This window comes from Centrocercus urophasianus, unplaced genomic scaffold (assembly GCF_019232065.1).
Source record: "Centrocercus urophasianus isolate 14NV4802_14NV808 unplaced genomic scaffold, USGS_Curo_1.0 seq_32, whole genome shotgun sequence".
NCBI classification, from domain to species: Eukaryota; Metazoa; Chordata; class Aves; order Galliformes; family Phasianidae; genus Centrocercus; species Centrocercus urophasianus.
The window spans coordinates 6132909-6157998 of NW_024884889.1; the positions used below are offsets into that span (position 1 = coordinate 6132909).

At 37.3% G+C, this 25090-nt stretch overlaps 1 protein-coding gene across 8 annotated transcripts in view; it reads right to left on the reverse strand.

The window, feature by feature from the left end:
- The window catches only part of TLL1 (tolloid like 1), a 133906-nt gene that overhangs the window by 46842 nt on the left and 61974 nt on the right, over positions 1–25090 (reverse strand). For all 8 annotated transcript variants that reach the window (XM_042829827.1, XM_042829826.1, XM_042829829.1 and 5 more), the window contains exons 4-9: positions 23447–23599; positions 21757–21874; positions 11457–11635; positions 9595–9700; positions 6554–6678; positions 936–1051 (exon numbers count right to left, since the gene is read on the reverse strand). In XM_042829827.1, the coding sequence (XP_042685761.1) occupies positions 936–1051; positions 6554–6678; positions 9595–9700; positions 11457–11635; positions 21757–21874; positions 23447–23599 (797 nt within the window). The remainder of the gene's footprint in view (positions 1–935; positions 1052–6553; positions 6679–9594; positions 9701–11456; positions 11636–21756; positions 21875–23446; positions 23600–25090) is intronic.

Consider the following 25090-nt stretch of genomic DNA (forward strand, 5'->3'; position numbering starts at 1 on the left):
CCTGAAAGAAATCCAGCTGGGGAAAAACTATGTCCAATGCTGAGTGGGAGAACTGAATATCTTGGGGCAAATGCTGTGTTCTCCTCTTTGGAGTCTCCAGTACTGAAAAAGATGCAGAGTCCTGTATTTCAGGCTTTAAGTTGTGTTTGCCTAATATTGGCTACTGCTTCTAGTAAAGAAATGTATTTATTCCTGCATAGTTTATCTCAGGTGAAACATGCTGTTCCTCTCTCTGTCCTTATTTATTCTGAAGCAGGCTAACATTTGAGCCAATAATTTAAAACAAGATTCAGCTAGCATACACAAGAAAAACAGGTTTTGCTTTCAGTAGCATGGCACACTTCCTTCCCCACATTACGGCTCTCCCCAGGCCAATCTCTATATAGGTATATATATGTTTTGGGGGGGAGGGCTACATTTTCCTGACACTGACATATGGAAATTAGAAGAATATGCACCAGAATGACATAGGAGAATATCTCACATGAAATTCTGTTCCCTTTATTTAGGTTGCAAAAGATCTCTTTCAGTACAGAAAGGAGTTCCCAGCCCCAGGCAGCAAAACTTGCCCCAGCCCGTACTGCAGAAGAGCCCATCCAGGAGCCTGCCCTGCCCCTTCCATCTCTACGCTGAAGGACCAGCAGCATTGGAAACCAGTTTTGAAGGGGTTCCAGGATGCAAACACACAGCAGATTGAAATCAGAATTTCATTTCACACAGAAAGCCACCAAATGGATGAATCTGCGTTTCTAATCCCATAGACCACAGTCAAGTCAATGGCAGATCTTTTACAATCCCATTCAAAACACTGCTCTACAGCTTACCGTCATTTTCAGCTATCACGCAAGCCTTTAAATGTAAGTGAAAAACTAGACAAAGACAAAATTTTGTTCTAAAAAAAGTATCTACCTTTAGCTGAGAGAATGTTAAAATACCTTTTCCCCTGGGGTCACAGAGATTCGCCATATGCAGTGTGTGTAGGAAGGATAACCGTTTGGAAATCCCGGAGAAGAAAAGTTGCCCGTAGATTCCTGCAGTGTTTCTCCACAGGCTGAAAGAATCAAAATACAGTAAAAATATGAAATTGAATGTGCCTAAGAGAAAAAAAATGTGTCCTTCCAATATCTATTTAGAACCCATTTAACTCACTGCAGATGCAGAATGGAAAACAGACTAGTTATTTTACGATTTATTCAAAACAGAGGTTTTAGGCCAATCTGATGTTCATTCCATTTTACACAGGATGTTTTTATTCCATGAACTGGTTCACTTGTGTACTGTCTGCTGACTTAACCAAAATTAGAGCAGTCTTAAAAATGTCACTGCTGCCAGTCAACTGCAAAATTATACGTGTAACTTCATTTTGCAGGAAAAAAAAGTTAGCCCCACCCTCAGGCACATCCTTTATGAGCTAAAACAAAACCACAACAAAAACTGGCACAGCGTGATTGGCACCACATTGCAATTTCATTAGAGGCTCCATTTATTTCAGTACTTCGCCCACATGAGAGACTGCTCTTACCTAAAATCGCACAATTATACTGGCATAGAAAACTTAAATCTTACATTCAACAGAATCACTTGCAACAATGATTTGCAGAGGTGAGGGTAACAAAGCAAAGCAAACGTAAAGTCCTAAAAGACCAAAAGATTTTGTATTGCTTCTTTTTAAAGCTTTTAGCACTCGTATCTCACCTGTCAGTCATGCTACAATCTGCTGGCTGACTGATCAGTAATTCCCCTTCACACTAAAACACATCATTAGAAGCTCCTGCTCTTCTCTCCCATTAAAACTGATTCTGGTGGGATGTCACACCTCAGTCATCTTTTTGACCATCAATCAAGTTGTTTCACCTGCTGATCTGCAGGTGTGATATAAGACATGTGAACTGTAGAGTATTATCCCGTGACTGACAGCGTAATCAGATCTTCAGTGCTTTCAAATTACAGCACTGCCAGCAGGTGAAGCAATGTATCATCAAAATCTCAATGAATTATAAACGATCTGGAAAATCTTTAAATAAAAGCAGACAAAAGATTGTTTATGACAAAGAGACAATGCAGCTGTAAGGGCTGTCGTGTTAAAATGCTTCTAAGATGTAATCTGACAACGACACTGTAATATCAGGCATAAGCTACATTCAAGGCATTAAATATGCTCTCTGACACTGAAATGGTTATTGTGAGGAAAGAAAAAGACTGGTGCAGCCTCCCAAAAATTTAATAGCTCAAGTTACTGTCACCATGTCCTTCAGAAATGAAATGGACAAAAAAAAAAAAATTTATCCCCTCATTAAAAAAAAAATAAATGTTTTTTTTTCTCTCCAAATTGCAAGCATCCACAGGAAATGACATATATACAAAAGGTATTCAGTGCTAAATAATTATTTCTATATAAAACCTTCCCCGTGAAAATGCTATACCCATAATTAACCACAATTTATTTTTCACATGGCAATTCATGAAAACTTGAATAAATTACAGAGTGCTGTACTGGGTTCCCTGAGAGCTACTGAGCTGTATCACAGCTTACAATGAATATGTAAAGCACTTAAGAGAAGGCCAAGAGTAAAACAGCTATCACAGAGCAGAGGAAAGCAGAACCCAAAGAGACACTGAGTCCAAATGCTCTGCCCGCTGCACAAAGAACCCTCTCTCATTCTTTCCCCCACTCCATGCATGGCTTCAGGGAGGCTGTGCTGCATCAAGGTACTCTCAGAAGGAACACAGTCAGATTAAATGCAGCCCTGCAGTTAGAAAAAGGGCAGAAGGAAGAAACATAGGATACCCTGAGTTGGAAGGGATCCATAGGGATCATCGAGTCCAACTCCTGGCTCTACATAAGAGCACTTAGAAATCAGATCGTATCTGAAGATCCTGGCATAACTAGCCCTTATGTTGCAGCCCTTGAATTACTCATTTTATAAAAGTATACTAACAGAGAAAAATACCTTTGAAAACAGTTCAGAATTCCTCTCAGTCTGCAGGATTATTTTTGCTGTGTTCCATACAGAGAACTTGTATACAGACACCAAACTATGTACTTCAGGTAGCTGCCACTGAACGTTTCCCTTTTGTAAGAATTGAAGAATAAAGACATACAGCATAAAGCTAGCTCACTCAGTGATTTCACTGCTATTCATATTAAATGCCTGGGAGCTCTCTATTAAATCAAAATTTTCAAAAAAACATAAGAAAAAATTTAATCAGGTAACTTCTACTAAGAATCAACACAAGCAGAAGTTATAAAATAAGGTTGGACTTTATATATTTCACAGGATTTAATTAAAAATTCCTGGTTACTCAAGGGATATGTGACAAGAACAGCTCATACTAATCAACAGCTGAATTAATTATCTGTGGGATCAGAGTTACCAGGCTGGCTTCCAGAGCTGTTGTTGATAAGTTGGTATTTGGGTACTTCCTGCTTAAAAGCACATTTCTCTACAATGGGTCCGTGATTATTACAACATTTAACATCTTATCATTGAATAATTTAAGGTTTATCTCTGCAACTGGACTGTACAACTGCATTATTTGTGATTAAGTTTATAAAATAGTATATTCTGTGTATTTCAGTGAGCTACAAACCACTAGCAACGGACTCAGGTTAAGGCTGGGTATTAGGAAAAATTAGGAAGAGTGGTGGTGCAGTGGCACAGGCTGCCCAGGGAGGTGGTGGAGTCACTGTCCCTGGAGGTGTTCAAGAAATGGGTAGATGTGGCACTGAGTGACATGGTTGGAGGGCATGGTGGGGGTGAGCTGGGGTTGGACTGGATGATCCTAGAGGTCTGTTCCAACCTTAATGATTCCACGATTCTGTAGTTCCACATTAAGAAAGCAAGGTAGCAGTAATAAGAGAGTAATGGCCATTTGTTTAATTTTCCTCAGATCTAGTTTTAGAATGTTTCACGTGGAAGAAACTGATTGCATTTTGAACTTCTGCTAGTCCAGATCACTTACAGAAATGGCACTTCGACTGTCCCCCCCGTACACACTCCAACCAAAAGCCAATCTACAGCTTGAGAAGCCTTGTCTTCTGATGGGCCTTCCTGTGGTAATGAAAGGGAAAATATTTTTCTCCTCTTTGCAAAGACTAGGAATAGATGCAAACACCAGGATTATATTCCAGAGAGCGATTTCCATTGCTGAAGCCTGCCAGTGTTTAACTGTGCAGCCAGTACACCACCACTCTCATCTGGCCAATACACTCAGCATCATAAGAAAAACATAAAAACAAGTCAAACCTGCTGTTCACAGACCACTGAGTCTCGGCACTTGCTCAGCTCATGAAAGACAGCTTCACTGACCTCAAATCCATTTCTCAGTCACTAAGTCCTTTTCTGACAAATGACCCTGACTATCCTGCCTACTTAAAGCTACTGAAGAGGCTCAGCTACCTCACTACTGAGCTGATCAGCTTTTTTCTCCAGCATCCCCAAGCTCAGCTTTATGCTCATGGGCCCAAGAAAATGCTTCTCCAGCCAGAAGCTAACTGTAGGAGCATCTGGAACTCCAAATGAAACATACACAATGCTGCAACGTCTTTCACCTAAGAAGCCAGTTTCTCTGCAAAAGCCTGATTTGACTCACTATTTTCTATATTTTCATGGTATTACATTTGAAGTAAAAGAAACTGAACACGTGAAAAAAAAATGCAGATATTATTTATGTTTGAAATATTCACTGCTGTGCTATCATAGGCAGACACAATGATTAACATGTTTTGTCTGAAACAGGAGATACAGCACGTCTCCAAAAACAACGTCATGGATGTTACTGCTGTAAACTGTAAATCATGTATGTTCCACGAAATCAAAAGCATAGTGTCTGAACTATCACCCTTGCCATTTGTTGAAACGTTTACTAGATCACAAATACCACTGAACTTGCAGAGCTGCTTTCCTTACTGAGTGTCTTCTCGGTGGTGGTTTCTAACTTTATGCCATGAGTTATTCAGTAACTAAAAAAAATGAATTGAAAAAATGCGATGTTAGAGAGTACAGTGGGTAAAATTTGTACCAAAACCTTCTTCAGCCTTTTTCTCCCTCTCTCTCAAAACTCTCTTTTACAAGCTAGCTCACCAAAGTAAGGCTAGAAAACTAATGTGTTTTATCCCAAAGTCTGCCAAAGCATAGCACAGAAAAGGAGGCTGATCCTGCAACCAATCATCATTTTTGTTACCCCTTGGAAGCACGTTCACCAGTACTGCAAATTTTACAGCGTGCACTACTGCTGAGCAACGATGTTTTTACAATAACATGAAACTAACTTTCAACAAGACTGTGCAAACATCAAAAGAAATGACAATTCATTATCATACATGTTTGTGAATTATATGAAAAGCACTTTTTTTTTTTTCTGAGTAACTGCTAGCTCAAAAAGCACATTCTGTCTTTGCAGAATGAGTTATAAGAGTGTCATCTATGCACTCAACTGCCAAAGTGATTTTTGAGGGTTTTCTTTTTCTTTCTTTCTAACTTTTTATCAGAGGGATATAAGACACTAGCTATATTCACAGAGATCCAGATTCCATGTGTTATTTTTGCCTTCAAAGCTCAACTTAGATGAAATACATACTTATTCTCTGTGTTTACAAAACAACTGCTCTCCATATACTCTTATTAGAAATAATGCTACCTGGGAGAATAATTTTATTCAAGTACAGTCTTTATCAAAAGAACAAAACAAAACTTAATCCAGAAGGGATAACTGCTAAAGAAAATGTCTTACTTTATCCCCTGGTAGAGCCAGAAACACTGTGTGTGATCTCTGCATATAGACAGTTATAATTTGATGTACTTGCAGCACAAAGTAAAAGCATCCTTCAGCAATACAATGTGTATCAGAAGCCCCAGATCTTCAGCAGATCGTTCTGATGCTGATATAAACCTAAAGCAGCTCCCTCACTTCAATCCTGACCCTCTTCATAGTCCTTGTGCATTGATCTGGTGGTAAAAAGTAGCCATATATCTGACTTAAACAAGTTACTGAGACTTCATTAACCCCCACGAGGAGGAGGAGAGTTGTAAAAGCTCTGTTTAAAGATTGTTTACAACTTAGTTAGCCTGGCTTGTAGTAACTTACAAAATTTTGAGAAAACTACACTGAGTTCAGAGTTGATTGTAGCAATTTCATTTGCTCATTCTGCCTTCCACTCAAATTCAAAACAAACATTACCCCAGACCTGATGTATACTAAAAGCAACTCATCCACCTAATTGTACAGTTGAAGCTTTACACTGCAAATACATAACCAGAAGTACCATTAAGTGTTTCTTTTCCAATCATTGAACAGCTAAGGAAAACATACTGAAATGGAATGAAACTAAATGTTGTTTCATGTCGTTTATCTGTCCTTAAGTGCTTTGCATTTGAGAAACTTTACCTAAAAGATATTTCATGATTCAGCTCTTCTTCTGCCTACGTCAGTTGCCAACGTGGAAACAGAGTAATAAAGCAACTGACTCAAAGATATTATCATTCCTCTTGAAAAAAATAATGAAGTCAAACAATTGCTAGTATGTGTTTTTTGTTTGTTTGTGGTGCAATACCTGGACATCTATACAGCTTTCTTGCCTGTGCAATATCTCCTTTACTTAGACGGGTACGCTGGCCAATGGCAGGTCGTATACCATTATCATCACGGGAAGGGAGAATGGTATCCAGAAACATGCCCCTAAAAAAACATAAAAATAAAAAATAGACCCCAAAAACCCTATCAGGTTTCTGTCATAAAACTTGCAGAGTTTGATGCATGAATTATGCTATTATGTAAACCTAAAATTTACATTTGGCACAAGTAAGAGGGTAAAATGCAGAACTTTAAATAGAGAAAACAAGTCAGAAAAATTCATTGGGCTGACAAACCTTAAGCAAAATTATCAAAAAAGAATCTTTCTTCAGTAGATCAGTGAAAGCTTTTATATTTCTGCTAGACAACAGAAAGGAAAGCACTTACTATTATTTTGATTGCACAGGGAAAACGCATTACAGCTCAGCTCATTATATTGAAAAAAATTAAATAAAAATTAAATAAATAAAAATACATAAATAAGTCCCTGTCACAAAATTCTTAATCACAAAGTTCCTACTTCTAATGAAGTTTTTAAAGCCTTAATGTTTGACTTGCATGAGTAAGAGCAAGTAAAGTCAGTCCTGTTTGCCAGTGCAGTAAGAAGTCAGCCAGTAATGCGAAGCTATTCCTGGTTTTATTGGATTCTTTTATTTAATTAATGTCAGACCATTTTTCTGTCAGATGTTATAACAGATCTTACTCTACTCTAGCTGCTGCTGCTATTAAAATACAAGTGCTTGCTTGCCACATTCTGCTTGCTCTACAAGAATGTATGTCTACCTACCATAAGTGATTTCCATAATATTTACCTTAAATGACTAGGAGTAATAGAGAAGCACATCTGTTCCAAATGTGTACTTTCATTCAAAATATCCCCGTTTTTAAATATGAATCAAAATATTCTAGTCGTCTAAAGTCAGTTTTAGAGAAGAAAGTACAAGGATGTTCTGTTTTCATGTTATAGGATTTGAAAATCCATAAAATCCAATAAAATGGAATTTAATAGATGAATATGTTTTTGTATTCTCTTGTTCTTTAAGTTTTGGATGCTCTCTTTTGTCCTTGCAGGGCTTGTACAGAAAAGTGAAACTGTTGTTTTTACATGTGGATTAAGTAGGTCCAAAAAATGAATGCATAGCGAGGATCTTTGTAGTTATGAATGCTGTTTATTAAAACAGATCACTTTTTAAATGATAACAAATGATAAATAGATCACTTTTTAAATGACAATAAACGAACAACTTTGAGTACTGGGGTACATACTGCTCTCTTAACCCAGTCAGATTTCTGATGGCATCACTAAAGATTTTGGAAAAAGGAAAAAAAATAAAAATCAATCAGCTTAGGACACTGCATAATGTTGAACTCTAGAATAAAGTGCTTATGATATTACTCAGTTTCTAGAAATAAGGGACGTTACTAATTAAAAAAAAAAAGTTATTCTTTAAATCATAATTGTATCTTCCACTGATTTTTGGTACAATCTGAAACAGATGCCATTACTGTTTTGAAAAATGAGAGAACGATCCTCTCAGATGGCTCAGCGCTACTCTGATTTGCGCTTTAAAAAAAGAACAACTGGTAACAGTTTTAATAAAGCATTAGCAGCATTATCATGTGCAACCAGAACTTCATCAAGTTTTGCAATTTCTCCTACTTATCCGGAGTAGAGTATAAGAACAAACAGCTGGCAATGTTTCATGCTGGGCATGACTCATGCTTTCAAGATAAATTACTGAAAATTGATACATGACCTCGGGGTTTGGAAGGTTGTTTTTAAACAGCATGACTTAACAACCTACTGCACCTTGGGGCAGGGCATGCCTACTCATGGCACTATCAGTTTTTGCCAGCTTGGAAAGTGGTGAGATCAGAGCCCAGAATTCAAATTATCTTACGTTGTCATTGCCCTAAGACTCCGGAGGGTTCCAGCTTGTTAAATTTCTCTATTTTATATAGCTTTTTACAGCTTAAGGTAATTCATCTGTAACAGGATTAAGCAATATGACTAATGTCTACCTCATGTGGCTCAATTTCCATGCTCTTCCTGGCCAAGGAATGTATATGCTGAATATGTTCTGGTGAGGTTTTTGGTGGTCTTCAGTTTATTTCTGAATCTCAGTCTGTCTAGGGATAATTTATTTAATATTCAAACAAAACTGTATTTGCTTTATGCGATGTGCCATCAGGTCCTTGCATAGGTTTTCTTTCAGAGTTTTTCTTAAACCTACATTACTCTAGTAATTTCAGAGCAGAAAGTTGGGCTGCAACTTGATATGAAATACAACAGGAAATCAGGTGAGAGTCCTGCTCTCCTTTTTCTAGCCTAGGAGAACAGCTTGCTGTACAGCTTCTCAAATCCATTCAGCGTTTCAGAGCAAGCCCGTGAAGTTTGGAGTGGGCTTGTCAGCAAGAGGAGGAAAAAAGCAGAACATCTTTCTATAAGGTTTTGATGACAGTACCAATCTGTACAAACAACACAGAAGGGACTGCAGCCTGTGCTCTAAATGGTTGGCTGCAGCCTTTCGCAAAGGCTGTGGTTTGCATGGTCGATTTCTTACTACCATAAAGTGTTCTAGTTGCATAACCCACAGTTATTCAGAAGTCATGCATCAAAGGACATTTCTCTCCAAGAGAGCAGATCATGTTATACTTAAAACACTTAATCATTTCAATCATTTGGTTATTCTAAATACAAACATGCACGGAATACAAAGTTTTACAAAAAGAAGACGAGCACTATGAAATTCTGATTCTAGATTATCTTGTCTTAAAATCTAAAGAACCAAAACAAGACTAATAGGTTGCTTTGGAACTGAGCAGAAATGTGTTCCAAAATACAATTTAATTATTCTGACTTAAACAAGCTGTGTTTTTACTGCTGTAAGCGTACTGCGCTACAAGGAATATTTTAAATGATTATGAAATAATTTGAAGTAAACAAATAAATTTACATTTTTTAGCATTCACAGGGAGGAATAGAATTAAAAGTCAAAAGGTATAACCTGAGACTCCAACCTTGAGAAGGTGTTCCTGGCATAGTGCATGATGCTGTCAAAGTCATACGGCTCCCCAAGGGAATTCACCTCTCCAGGCTCCATCTTCAAGAAGTTGTATTCCTGACCTAAGGATGATTGATAATTATTCTCTGTAATATCTCTTTTTGAGAAGATTAAAAACCAAACAGGAAAAGAAAAACATCAAAGATCCCAACTTGATTACTCGCTGACATTCGTAACTCTTAGTCATCGTTTGGAAGTAACTGTGTGCTTTTATTAACCAAGACAGCAGGCATCTCAGAAATCTCTGATATTTAGAAAGACTGTTCTCATTCACATCACCCATGAAGTCTCCAAACATTATGCTATAATTCATGTAGAATCTGGAAAATTTGCTGGACTGTTTCTTAATTCCAGCTGATGATAATATTATTATAATAATAATTGCTGATTTAACAGCAAGAGCTTTTGAAGAATCCTCTTTATTTTAGATTCTCTGGTCTGATACTAAAGTGACTTTACTTCATTGCAGGCAGAGCACCCATGTATTGCAGATACAAGCAAGTCACATTTTCAGGAGTTCAGCTTTTGCAATTTAAATTGCGAGTAGAACAAAATAATAATATTCAGCTCATAATTCCAGATCCATAATTCTTTGACTTAAATCATTCATACAGGGATGCAAAGCACTCCTTACTCCAATTCATACTCATACTGCAGTATCGCAAAACAAACAAATGAAAAAACAACTGCAGTAGGATTAACATTATTTATCAACTTCATTTGTGTAATGTAAGAGAAAACAAATACTTCGGTGGTCATGATCTGATTTAGCGAAATGCAATCTCAACAGGTGATCCTCAAATGACAGCACAGGAAGTGTTTTCAGTCAGAAACTAGAGGGACAACTGAAAGGGGAAAGCAGGAGGCAGAGGATGACACTATGCTGTATTTTCCCCATCAGAGAAAAAAACCTAACAGATGAGGACTTGAACAGCATCTATGCAAGTTGATGGGAAAGAGAGTAGGTGGAAAACTTGGATGTGCGAACTGGATTTCAGGACTTCAGAGACTCTTGGAAGTGTGAATTAGCTGCCAGACTTCCTCCAGCTGTTTCTGAGGTGGAAAATAATAAACTGGCTTAGGTTTGAAGGGACCTTAAAAGATCTAATCCCTTCCACTCTCACTGTTGTGGATGGGATTCTCGCAAGATTTATTGTGCCCCACAACTATTTTGTTTTAAAACATTTTCATGAAACACAGACAATCTAAGCTACCATTAGACACTTATTAATTCCATCCCTTCTCAAACCCTGCAGAGAATGGTCAAAAAGGTCAAAATTAGCATTTCACAAAGACCAGGTGTACTTATGAACAAAGCAAATGGAGCATGCCTAGTTTCCTTCCAACACAGATAACAGAGTTTCAGATTTGAATATGATGGGAACATGGTCACAGATTCAAAGTGCTCAGCTTCCCTTCCAAATCTCAACCTGCTAGGCAGCTTAACAGGTATCAGCATGTCTCTAATAACCATTCAATATGACTGTAAAAGCCTTTCTCAGCCACAGAAAAATAGGACTTTAAAAGGCTCTAATTGTAATAGCTTCCTTCAAAATTTCTGAGTGTGATTACTATTTCTCTCCTAACCAAGGATATTTCACAGCTTGTTATTTGGCCAGATCTTAAGAAAAAATTATATTTTAGTTGCAGTACTTTATTTGTGAATCCTCTTGAGATTGGTCTCGCTAAGAGGAATAACAAATGCTTATTTCGGCTGTCGTTACAGAGCAATTCAGTTCTAAAAAACTCAAGCAAATGAAGTAAACAGCAAAAAAATGAACAGTTTTTTTCCCAAAAACATTTATTAGAACATCTCACCTGGTTGGATGTTTTCTCTAATGATGGTGACGTGGTCATCTCGGTCTGGTCGTGTATGTTCATGCCAAAAACCTATAACATGACCCAGTTCATGGACAACTATACCAAATTTATCACAGTTCTTGCCAATAGATATAGCTTGAGGACCATTTCCCCTTCGACCCACATAAGAACAGCACCTGCAATTAAAACACAAATACAGATGAATGTTCTCATATTCTTATTTAGGAAGTTCAGTTAAAAATCTGAGAAAACACCTTCTTAAAAAAAAAAACAAAAAAAAAAAACAGCAGAACTACACACTGTGGAGTTTCTTAAGTCTCTCAAAATCTAGAGCTAATGCTGGAATGACAACTTTCTTATTATTCAGAATACCTTATAAAGAATTTATGGATTGTTTTATTTTTTATTCAAGGCCTACCACAAGATGTTAGTTGTGCTTAGCACAACTGTCCCTTGTGGTCTTGTACTTCCATATGACACAATAATGCATCTGCACTCAAAGAACTAATGAAGTCCACTTTACTCAAGTACCATCTCTTTCATGTACATCACTGCTTTCCTGCCCACACACCATCAAAAAAGACATGCAGAAGGAACAGGAAAATGTATGCACACACTTTCCTCCATGCTATACTTCTGCTGTGTGTCTTGAAAGCACTCACTGTAGCCATGCTCATTCAGTTCTGGTAAGTTTCCTATATTTTGATCTGAAAATTCACCCTTCCCTACTAATTCTATTTATAAAATGATGCAAATGAAATGGTAGCCCATTAAAAGAGTCATTTTGTATCTGTTAGTGCACAGTTGAAAAAACAGCAGAAGATATCCTGCCAGAAATGCAATATCCTGTGGTGCCTCTTAACAGCCTCTCCATATTTCCTATATTTTCTGTTTATCTGTCTGTGGATGATGTATACTGTCATTTGCAACAACTCTGTATGAGGAGGTTGAATGATCTTAATAGGAGTGAACCATTTCTTCTATCAATCCTGTTTACTTGCAATATCAACTTTTAGGATGTTAGTCCCAGAAAGTCATACCACCCCCCCACCCCTCCCAAAAAAAGGGAAATATGCTCTGCAAGTGCTCTTGTGTTTCATTACTCTTCTTCTGCACTTTCACAAATTATACCTTTTCAGCATTCATAGTGTCAACATTTATCAGAGATGTCTGCTTGCTTTTTCATTAGAAAAGACATCTGCTGATTAAGCCAGCAGAACCGTAGAAAGGGAGAAGAGAGTGAATTCTGCAGAAATCTGAGACAATTTCAGAGTTAACAATCTAAAACTCATTCTCTTTCACCTCAAAAAATTCTAGCTGTTACAAGCCGACATTACATTCCTTAACAATAACTCAATTTCTCATCTCTGCTCTGTAATTCTGTAGTCTTTCAGATGGAATAGAACTGTGCAGAGTAGAAGTTCACCTCCACCTCCTCCTCCTTAAAAAAAAAAAATAATCTGATGTCCAACATTTATGTTGTATTTGTTCTTTGAGGAGGCTTATGTTAGCGTGGACTTTGATCCAATCCATCATACATATCTGTGGTCAATAAAGAAAGAGCAGCCATGGAAGTAATTTCAATCGTATATTAAACTCTAGAGCCTCCAAAATTGGCTCCCTTTCAGGTTTTGTAGAGTTTTCTCTTTGGATAATTGGCTGGTCATTCAGTCTTAATTGGGTTGTTTCATTGATTTTTGTTAATAAAACAAACAAACAACCCACTAAATCCATCAAATATGAATATTACAGGAATACAGTCATGACACTTCAGCTTGTTATATATGTCCTTAGTAAACATATACTGGTTTTGCACAGCTGAATAAAATGAAGGATAGCAATATCCAAAAAAATGACAGTAATACCTTAGAATTATAAAAGCAATGCATTTATTTTATAAAGTAAACATTATTTTAACAACCTCAGAGAGCTGTATTAAGAATTCCAAAGCTGTCTTAAAAACACCGCTTGGAAAATTAATTGTCACAGAATCACAGAATGGCCTGGGTTGAAAAGGACCACAAGGCTCATCTAGTTCCAACCCCCTGCTATGTGCAGGGTCACCAACCAACAGACCAGGCTGCCCAGAGCCACATCCAGTCTGGCCTTGAATACCTGCAGGGATGGGGCATCCACAGCCTCCTTAGGCAACCTGTTCCAGTGCATCACCACCCTCTGAGTGAAAACTTCCTCCTAATATCCAACCTTAACCTCTCCTGTCTCAGTTTAAAACCATTCCCCCCTTGTCCTATCACTGTCCACCCTCATAAACAGCCATTCCCCCACTCCTGTTTATACTCTCCCTTCAAGTACTAGAAGGCCACAATGAGGTCTCGCCAAAGCCTTCTCTTCTCCAAGCTAAACAAGCCCATTTCCCTCAAACTTTCCTCATAGAAGAGGTGCTCCAGCCCCCTGATCATCTCAGTGCCCTCCTCTAGATTTATCCTGACTGGTTCTATAACACTCCTACCCTCAAAACAAATGTAATTTATAACTCTTTCTTTCTTGCTTTAGGCAGTTTCAAGCATAGGTATGAATCACCATTTTCCCTGGCCTAAGTACAGAATTAGGCTCTGTGCTCCAGCTCTGGTTGTGCAATAACGTGACTTTCACACTTGAATTTCTTAAGGTGTTCACTAGTGACTACTTTGAAAGCAAAGGAAATGCAGACTTTCTGCCATCATTCTATGCACTGTAGGTTTACACCTCCATACCATAACAAAAGAAAACAACATGAGGGTATTTATTTCCATACTCTGTATAAACTACAGTAATAGAAAGCAAGTATGAACAATATTTGGTATAGAAATAAGCACTGATATAAATAATAGTAGTGGAAGTACTGCCTTAACATACGCCCTAGAATACAACACAGGCAATAAAATGGAGTGATGAAGAGCAGAAATAAGATTAAAATAAAAATCTAGAGTAATTATACTACTTTATCTCATGATTCCACGGTGGATTTCACCTTTGCACCTAATATGTTGACATGGCTTTGTTTAACATTTTTTTCAGTTTGCTGAATACATATTATTGCTCCAAGTCAATACGTAAACATAATTAAAGCTTTACAGTATTTTCAGTGTCTTTATTGTGTCTGGGTACTTATTTTTCACTAGTTCCTTAACTATTTGAATAGCTTTCTATTAGCATAAGGAAATTAGCTAAGTTCATACACTCTCATTCACTCGTGTTTAGTATGGTGTCTGTAAAATAGTAACGCTTTGGATCCACAAGGACATTTGTTGTTGTTCTTAAATTTTGCACACAATATTATTTACTGTCACATCCCATTGCTGGGGGAATGACTGAGGACTGACTTGGCCCAAAGTTGCGGAATCTGCAGAAATTTCCTTCTCAGAAAACTTCATTAATGTTAAGACATTAAAGAACTGGTCTCAGTGTTGAATTAGTGTTGAATTCTGAATTTATTGGCATAGGCAGTTGCATTATGTACACCAAATTAATTTGTTAAGCACAGCCCTAGGTCCCAGACTTCAAATCTTCTAGAAAATACTCATCCTTAGCTTTCAGTGCTTACAAGTAAGTCTAAGGTTCAGCACTCATGTTGGCAACCTACAGGAAGTCATGGCAGAAAACTAAATCAATCAGATGAAGTAACCCACATTCTTTCAGAGTATGTCACCATTTCCATATTAGTTGAAATTAATGAGTTATGCTTCTCTAAGTATGTTAAAGTTATGCACATCATTAAGGTAATTATATTATATGGGTCTTGGACAAAAGAACTATGCTTGATGCCTACTTTATAGACAGAAAAGTATAAAACACATACAGTCAGTGAAAATTCTTAATTTGGGGAAAGTACGAAATTTGGAAGAAAAAAAAAAACACAACCAGATTTTGTTTAATTTCAGTTGGAAGGGATCTGTGGAGCACTTTAGTTCAACCTCCTGCTTAAAACAGTCAGATATCAAGTCAGAATACAGCTGTTCAGGTGTTTATACAATTGAGCTTTAAAAATGTCAAAGGACAGACAGCACAGCTTCTCAGAGCAACCAGCTTCAATGCTTGGCTGTCCATACTGTAAGAAATATATATACCCGGTCTGATTCTTTCTTCATCTTCTGTCTGTTAGCTTGCATTCTCCCACCAAGCATCATCATGAGGAGTCTATCTCTTCACGTTTCCTTCTCTGTATGAACTGAAGGCTGCTGTTGCGTATACTGGAAGCCATGTGAAGTAATTCTGCACCCTCAGCATCTCCTCACAGGGCCAACACCCCTGAGCACCTTGGCAGCCCGCTGCTAAAGTCCTTCCAGGTAATTAATGTCATTCTCATATGTAATGTTTACCTATCATCTAGAAAGTGCCAAGCAGAGAAGGACAACTTTTCATGAAAGGCTGTTCATACAGCCTCTGGTGCTGCTGGCTCCCTTTGCAGCCAGGGCCAGCTTGTACCTAACTTGCTGCCTGAGGACTTTCCCCACAGGGCTGCACATCCCAGCTGCACAGCTTTGTATTCAGCCCTTCTGAACTTGATTGAAAAGTTTGCAAACAAGGAGAAGTTGGGCATTACCAGCGTGCTTAGTGGCTTTGGGTATCTTATTGGGTACTTCTAAAAAATATTTTCTTCTTAGAAAACAAAAATGAAAAGAAAGAAAAGGATATAGAATGCTTCTGCATCTTGTAGGATACAAAATACTTAGGACACCTAGGAGCTGGCATAATTAGAACTAATGTTCTAAATACTCAGATAGAGAATGTGCATATGCATGTCTGTAGGTATGTATTTGCAGGTGAAGATAAACTGTAAAGTATTTATTTAGAAACAAAATAAGCCCACTGAGTAAAACAAGACACAACGAACAGCCAGCTGCATATGGCAATTTCCTTTGAATATTTACTTAGCAGATTTTAAGCTCTTCCCAGAAATTATCAATCAATTTCTTCAGTATTGCTTAACAGCCTAAGGAGAATTAGAATTAATGTGAGTCTCAAAATAACAGTATCAGTACACACTCATAGAAGGTCATGAGGATTAGTTGGGTTGAGTGTCATGTCAAGCACATCAGATTCATCCAACTAAGCTGCAACGTTCTGATCACTGCAACTACTGCACTGAGGCAAAAGGTAAGAAAAACTAAAGTAAATAAATATACATATGAAAGAAATAAGTTGCAACATCCTGAGGCTGATCCCAGGTGCTTCGGGCAAAGGGCGGAGACTCCTCTGTGCTTCAGCAGCACTTGCCATGCTCCTTAAACTGAGTCAACTGACAATTTAAAGCTCCTGATCTCTTTAATCTTTATTGCAACAGACAGCAGTTAGAGACAGTAACTATTTAGGAATCTCTAATTCCATGTAATTGGTCTAGCTGATCAATAATGGTGTGCAAAGAGAAACAAATGACAAAGAAAGCGAAGTGATTGGAGCAGGACATTCTTTCTTTCAAGTAATACTGTTTCACAGTCACTCCTTAAGATGCTCTTAAATCACTGTAAAGGAAGAGAATCTCATGGGGTCACAATGTTGCACTTTTTAAGAAAGCTGCATTATTACGTTCTTTGGGATTTAAGGCATTGCCCCTTAACAGACTACAACATCAGCCTGCCATGGCACTAACTGTGTGAAGCTGTGAATTAAAAGCTGCAGAACTTTATGAGCATGCTAGGACTGTGTGTCATCGCTTACTGATGACACAAAGTGAAAGATCTATATTCCACATAAAGCAGATACTGGCTTCGACCCAGCTTCATATCATGTATCAATCAGTGCTCATTACTAAATGTCCTGACTCACAGTCCTAAGATCTGTTTTGAGAGCAGAAGTGGCTACTGCTTCTTCATCAGCTTGACGGAGATGACTACACCAGTATCACAGACAGCTACTAAAATGCATTCTTTAGTTATCAGTTTCTCATCCCAGCGTAATAATCCTTCAGTTCATGTTAATACACCACGTCAGGGCTCACGAGAATTGAAGAGGATAACTACCACCCATTGTGCAGGCCATGCCACCACCTGTAGAGGAGCAGCATTGGCTGCTTTGGGACAGAAGAGTGCCAGCTGCTGGAGTCAGTAACCACCCGAGAGCAAGAACCAATCCAACACACACAAAAAAAGATTACTGAGGATGATCTGAAGCATTTCTCTTCCCATACAAGTGATTGTGCACCTTTCAGAGCAGGTAAACTTTCTACAAGCTAAAAATGCTGCAAAAGTATATGTAAGGTAATGACCCTACCTATTTTGCTAACTTAAGCCTGCAGTGTGTATTAATATCATAGCAACTTAAAAGAAAAAAAGTTAAAACATACAGAAGCTTTCTATTCTACAACATTTACACAAGAACATGAAAGAGATTTGATTTTTCTGTATCTCAGACAGCTTTGTCAAATACCCAAACCTGAGGGTACAGTACCGATGGCAGTAAGTTATCTCAAGTTTGTCACAAGAAGTAATTAAGTCTTCTGATGGAGAAAAAAAGTTACCACACAGTCAGATCAAAGGCATGCTGAAGTACTAGAGCAATATGACTAACTGTTCCTTTGTCTTTCCTTATTATTTTTTGTGTCGCTATATAAAAAGAAGCCTGAACTTTTACTCAGAACTTTTATTATGAGCATGTGAATAGAGGCCAGTCAAGTTTGCACCCCCCCCCCCTTTTTTTTTTTTTTTTTTTTTTGGCTTTGCAGACAGAGAAATACACTATCTTCAGTTTCTATCTGATAGGCAGAAACACGAGCACGAAGAAGACAAACATTGTTTGGAATCTGCTTACAGAACAGATTTTTTTACTTGCTTTAATCAGCTATCTGCATCAGAATTTGTTTTAGCATATATTAACTCCAACGTATGCTGCTTTGGTAGAAAAATCACAAGCAACAATACAGTATTCTTACTTTCACATCTGCAGCTAATGGGTACAAAAGACTACTATAATTTTAAAAATTCAAACTAGTTCAGAAACATCTTTTCAATAATTAACAGCTCTCAAAATCATAAAAAATACATCATGACAAGTAATTGCAGTTTAAGTCTGCAGAAAACGAAACTGTGATGGAGATGATGGAGTGATGGATAAGAGGCCTCTAGCCATAAAGACTTCAATTTTCTTTCCACATAAAGCTCATAAGTAAACTACAGAAATCTATTACAAAAGTGAGTATGAAGTTCATTGAAAGAATACATCTATACAAAATAAAAACTGATAATATGATCTTTAAACTTGCAGTCTGAGAAAAGACTGCTAAACACAATGAAAATAAGCCTGGAGCTGACAATGACTTGAACAGATTGGAGAGATATAAAAAAGGAAATACAGCATCATCAAGTGTCCAGAAATGTGCAAAACGTGATGCGTGCTGAGCATGGAACTGGTGACCGAGTATCAGGGCTGTGGAAAGAACTAAGGAGTGTAATGGCAGTTATGTCCCAGGCAACCAAAAGTCAAAGGTGGGAGGCGTTGAGAAGCAGATCGTGGAGACAGCTAAGAGAACAGAGAGATTTCAAAACATGAACTAGATCTAGCGCTGGCTGAGCAGAAGTAATGACTCATCTGGACAAGTGTGTCCTTTTCTGGGTTCTCAATTTCAAGAAAGATGTGGAGTAGTCAAAAAAGAAATTCAAAAGAGAATAACAAGGTGATCAAAGTCCTAGAAAAAATGACTTGGCAGGAAAGCTTAAATGATTTGGACATTTTGTAGCCTAAACGAAAATGGAACTGAGGGTGGACATAATAAGAGTCTCAAAGTATAAGATAAAGTCCTTTTTAGGAAAAAAAAAAAAAAAAAAAAAGGAATAATTTGTTTTCTGTCATGGTGAGACGGATAAGTTGACGATCTTCAACTGCAGCAACAAATCCCTATTTTGTTATGATCAAAACTGTTTCCACCAACATCCTCAAATGCTTATTTTAAGGATACTGAAGCAACGTATTTCCTAGCAGGCTGTGAAGTATTCATTTTGCATTTTTTTAAAAACAAGTTAGACAAGCAAATTTCAAGAACATCATAGATACAACTGTTTCCATCTTAAGGGTGCTCAGCTATTTTTGTAGTCCTGTAGGTTTACGATAACAAAAACTTCTCTCACCCATTGTTAAAATGCAAACTCTCAACTGTAGAAAGCTCGTGTTTCTACCTCTGATAACTAATTCCTCTATTTCAAATATGCTTTTTTTTCATCATGGCCTTCCTGGGCAGAGCTTCCCATGAACTGCTGCAAGAAGTAATGCATTATGCTCCTTGAAAATACCCTTGAGGTTTGCAAAGGCTCAAAGGCACTTCAGTTGTTAGTGTACTGTCACCACCTTTGAGACGTCTGCAGATAGATATTGCCGTGTGAACCTCCACATATATGGCTGTGTCCACTTTCTGTTTCATTAGATATGCTATGTTTTGACTAGGTGCTCTTTCTGGCAGGGTTTATCACTTCGTTTTTATTTCAGACAGTGCAGAGTATAATAAAGTTTCCCTCATCTGTGAATGTTAACTACCATGGTACTACTAACAATAATGATACTATGTGCCAACAAACCAACACAGCAGGCTGCTATGGGAAAGCACAGGGATTCATTTCAATGTGACTGGCCACGTGGCAGAAGGTGTTTGCAGATGGTTTGGTGTCACTTTTGTCTATTTTCTTTCCATGGAAAACAGCAGCACTGTATGCAAGAGGTGAGTGCATAGTAGTTTCTATTCACCCAGAGAAGACGTACTCTTATTTATCTGGCACATTCTGAAACAATCAGAACTCAAAAAAGGTCCTTCTGTTTAGCTTAGGCTTTTCCTCACTGGCAGCCACACTTTCTCTTGTTCTTAATCCTAGAACTGTTACAGACTTCATTAAGTGTTTGCTGTATGGAAAGCATCCGCCAATAAAACACTGAAGGCAAAGGATAATGGTGACTTTGAACACAGATGCTGAGTACACTCTTGCTTTCTGATCTGAATTTGTTATAATCCAGCCTTCATCACTTCATAGTGACTTCATCTTATGAAGCACGAGCCAACCAATGAAGTCGTAGCATTTACCTTTCATTTACAGAGACCTCTGTTTCACATATCCATACTTCTCTTCCCAACAAGCCTGTGAACATTTATCTCTTCCACATTCTCTGTTTAAATTCACATTGCTTTCTGCATCACCAAGAGAAGGCAAGCAGCATTATTATTCTTTACTTCCTGATTTTTTCCAACTACTTACAAATATTCTCTATCTTATGAATTGCATTGCTAACTAAGTAATAATAGCCATGCTGGTTGAGAACAGAAGTCCATTTAATTTGTCAGGTTGTAACAGAGTTCTACAGCACAAGAATACAAAAGACAAGGTCATGAGCATTCCCCCAGAATACGTTCCCACATTGCAAGACTCAGAGAAGAATGTCTGCTTAAAACATCCCTGACAAGTCTACATGTAAACTTATGGACTATTGTAAAGTACATGCAGGATCATACCTACAATATAAGGAGATTCCAAAACTTCCCTTCGCAACCTTAGCCTCTAAAACTTACGAAGTAGCCATGAAAAGTGCTCATTGATCAGAAAGTCAGCAAGACAGACAGCTTCTCCCTTTGGAGCCTACATCCCCAACAGAAGCAGACTATCATAACTACACTATTTCCACATGTACTGAGTTTTCCCCTCAGTAAACAAACATGGTGCTCACAGGCAGTTCACTGACCACTATATTAAATCAAGATTTCTGAGTGCAATAAATAACAAACATAACTGGCAGACACATTTGCCAGCAGAAATATCTGAGGATGGAAAGTGATTGACTGAAAGCTAGGCTGATGAATGACAAAACCTGTTTCGTTCATTTTCACGTGTTAGTGATCTGGGAGAAGGAATTGTGAAAAGGTTATAAAAGCTTCCTGATTAAATAGATCTGAGCAACGACAGTCAATGCAATAAAAGACCTTAATTACAATTAAGCACAATTAAGCTGGAAAAAGACTAGGGATAGGTGTTTGTGCTTGATCCAGCACAGAACATGCAATACGGAGAAAATATCAAATAAACAGGCAATTAGCCTTAAGCACATTTAGAACAATGTATGTGAACACTGAAAGTATGACAAAGCCAACTATAATGTCGCATCTATGTTTACCTAGTAAGATAGTTTTATTTAGCAATATCTGAGAGGCATAACTTCAATAGTCACTACTTTCAATTAACCTACAGCCAAGTAGAACAGATGCATTGCTTAAACACAGTAACTATTCACTTCCCTGCAAAGTAGCTATTCAGTAACAACTGCAAAGCTGAGAAATATATCCAAACACAGGAAGTGTGACTATCTGTGAACACACAGACGCACTTACCCACAAGGTCGGTATGTAAATACGATGTAACTTTCTTCATCACTTCTTTCAATAAATGTAACACATGTGTACTTTTCCCAGTGTCGCATCGCCTGTTTGAACATGGCGCGCTGCGTGCCTGCAAGAATTGCATGACATGAAATAAGAGATTTTTCCAACTTTAGTCTTCAAATCTGGAGACTGATTTAACATCAGCACACCAAACAAGGCATCTGCCTTTAATAACATTGTCTCGAGCAGGGACCAATTTCCATTTCCTTCCATCCAAACCTTTCAGAAATCAAATTATTCACCAAAAGGGGAAAAATGTATTTTGTTACTATACAAAGCATACCTAAATACTTGTTTTAAAAAGAGAAACGCATTCAGAAACAGTCCAGATGCAGAAAAAGCCAAGCCAGATCTCACAGAGCTCAAGGCCCTGTGCATGCTGGCTGCCCACACAACGCTGCAGGTAGCATGGCAAAGCAATTTCATTGCCTAATAAAAGACAAAGCATATTAACTTAGAGGTAGTACCTGAGAATATTGTTGCTGAGCTAGAAATCCACAAAGAACTGTACTCAGCACGAATTTGCTGGCAGAAATATATCTACCTCACATTCTCTCAAAGCTACATTCCAGCAGAGAGTGGATGGATAACTTGGGGTGTGGGTGACGTCTGCTTGTTTTTAAAATGCTTTAAGTTAAAGACAACAAAATCTCAAAGTTCTTAAAAACGATGAGTTCAAACTATGCCATGATACTAAGAATTAAGGGTTATTTCATCCTGTATTGCCCTTTTATCATTAAGTAATGTTCATCAAGCTTTAAAACTTACCTTTACAAAAAATTAAAATGTTCAGCATGTAAATCTTTTACTTAGTTTACAAATGTTCCTCCAAAAGATTGCTATCCAAAAACAAAGGTTACGTACTCTGTAAATACCCAGACGAAAAGTTTTACTAGAACAGTTTGGAAAGAAGGTCTCTGATTTCTTATGTGCACACAACATGTGTGAATTTGCATGTTTCTTTAGGCTTCCTGTATTACTGTGCATAGTAAGATGCTGCTATGTATTGTTTTCCACCCGTCTTCGTTTTTCTTTACATTCCTTTTTGTTTTAAATTACTGATTATATCCACACTGATACTGATCCACTTACATTTTTCAGGAATTATAAATGTTCTAATTTTTTTTCTAAATTTCCATGCTAAGAATTACATACAAATGTTGAAGCCAGCTTTTTGTTTTTGACATGTATAGTAATCAGGTATCCATTTGAAAGCCAAATTGAGGAATTACAAAACACATTTAAGTCATTTAATTGCGCTACATCAGTTGAGCAAAATACATGTCCCACTAGTCAATTCTGTTATATTCTTAAACTAAATAAACATCCTTTTTTTTTTTTTTTTTTTTTTTAATCAATAAAAATAAATTTCAATGCATTCTGTCATTTAGGCTCCCGAAAACAAACATATAACAGAAGAAACATCCAACAAACAGAATTCCTTATCTAAAACAAACCTAAATATCTTTATTATGCCTCTTGCCCTTGGGAACAATTCATTAAAGGATGGCTAACGTTTTCAAAGCAGATGTAGTCCTGGCCTGATCCTGCAGAAATCTTTCCATAGTGTGACTTCTCTATAAATGAATAAATAAAAATAAACCATATTCTTTCTCCCTATATAAAGCTGAAAACTTACCAGTGAAATTTCCACCTATTACGTATGGAATGACACCCCCTGGCCATATTCTCTCTGTTCGTGATGTAGCAGCTCTGGGAAATCTGTTCTTCTCGTTTTTCCCTGAGAATTTCACTGTGGTTCTTCCTTTAGAAGTATTATTTTGCTCCAAACCTGTAATGACAAAACACTAATTGAGATCATTAAAAAGAAAAAAAAGAATAGAAAAATAAAGAGAGAACCATTACTGAATAATTATTTTCCACGATGTCAAAGTCATACTATTACTTCTATATGTACTTTATCAACAATCTATTACTACTCATTTTACAGGAAGTGCTTGAAACGGCGTGTCTAAACCTTCAACTTCCAAAGGTATCTACAGTAACAATTTAAACACACAAGCTTACTGACTGACAGGAACACTGTCTGCATAATCACACCAAACAATAATAATAATAATAATAATAATAATAATACACTTTCTGGTGTCTTTTATTTGCTGTTGTTATTGTTTCGGTTCGGCTTATTTTTCATTGTTTGCTTGTTTTGTTTTAAGAAAGTTTGGATTTCTCCAGCAGGGGAGAAAAGGCAGACGCCAAGTAATCATCACATTTACTGTCCCTTTCAATTTTATTCCTGGATCTGGAAAAAAATCAAGTGCATGGCTATTCCTAGAGCAATGGACAGAAAGAACTCCATTACAGTGGCTTTTGTTATCGTGAAATGTCTGGAAAAATAGATAAATTATTTGCAAAGTAAACTGTAAACTTGTGGAAAAAGTCACAGTTAATTTTTCCCTCTGATCTCCGTTACTTGCACCTAATGCTAATAACCACAACATTCTCAGATGGAAATATAACTTTCAGTTTCATAATAACCCTATAACACTTCAGGATGTCAACACGTATTTTTCACAAATGAGCTTTTGCATCCCTGTGGATAAGCATTACTCATGGCTGTAAGTTCGAACATCAATAAAAGCCTACTATTTTGAGAGATTATCCATCATCCTTCCTGTTACAGGTAAATATCTCCTATATCAGTTGAAATTTACTGTGACTACAAAAAACTATAAGGACAGCGAGACAGGTACTTGTATGCCATAATTCAGTTAGCTTTTCTCTTCTGATGCAACCTGTAAGTTAGTAATGGGTATCAGTGAAGATGATTAAAACGAATCACTTATGCCAAGTTGCATATATGAAAGATAACAAGTTCTTATGCAGTATGGAAATGTCATAAAAATGAAGACTGTATACCAACATATTACAGAAAAGTCAGAGTGTTCTGGTTAATCTTACAAGACATACACTGATGCATGTAGACACACTGTAGTGTGATTAAAATGCAGTTTTACATATTTTCTTTTGAGAAGTTGACATTCCATGACACTAAAATGACACCTTCTTGTATGAAATATGGCAAATGCACTTGGCCAGTATTAATGGAGATTAACTGATATTGCATGCTGAATTCAACTGCATTCACACTGACAGAAGGATGATGTGTTTATTTAGTGCAACACACCATAAAAGCTTCAAACTGTGTGACTCATCACAGTGCCCCAAACGGATCCAGAGGAAAAACTGCTACATTAGCAGCTATCTATCACATTCCTCAAGTACTGAGCAGACATTGTATTGATAAAAGTAGTATCTGTAA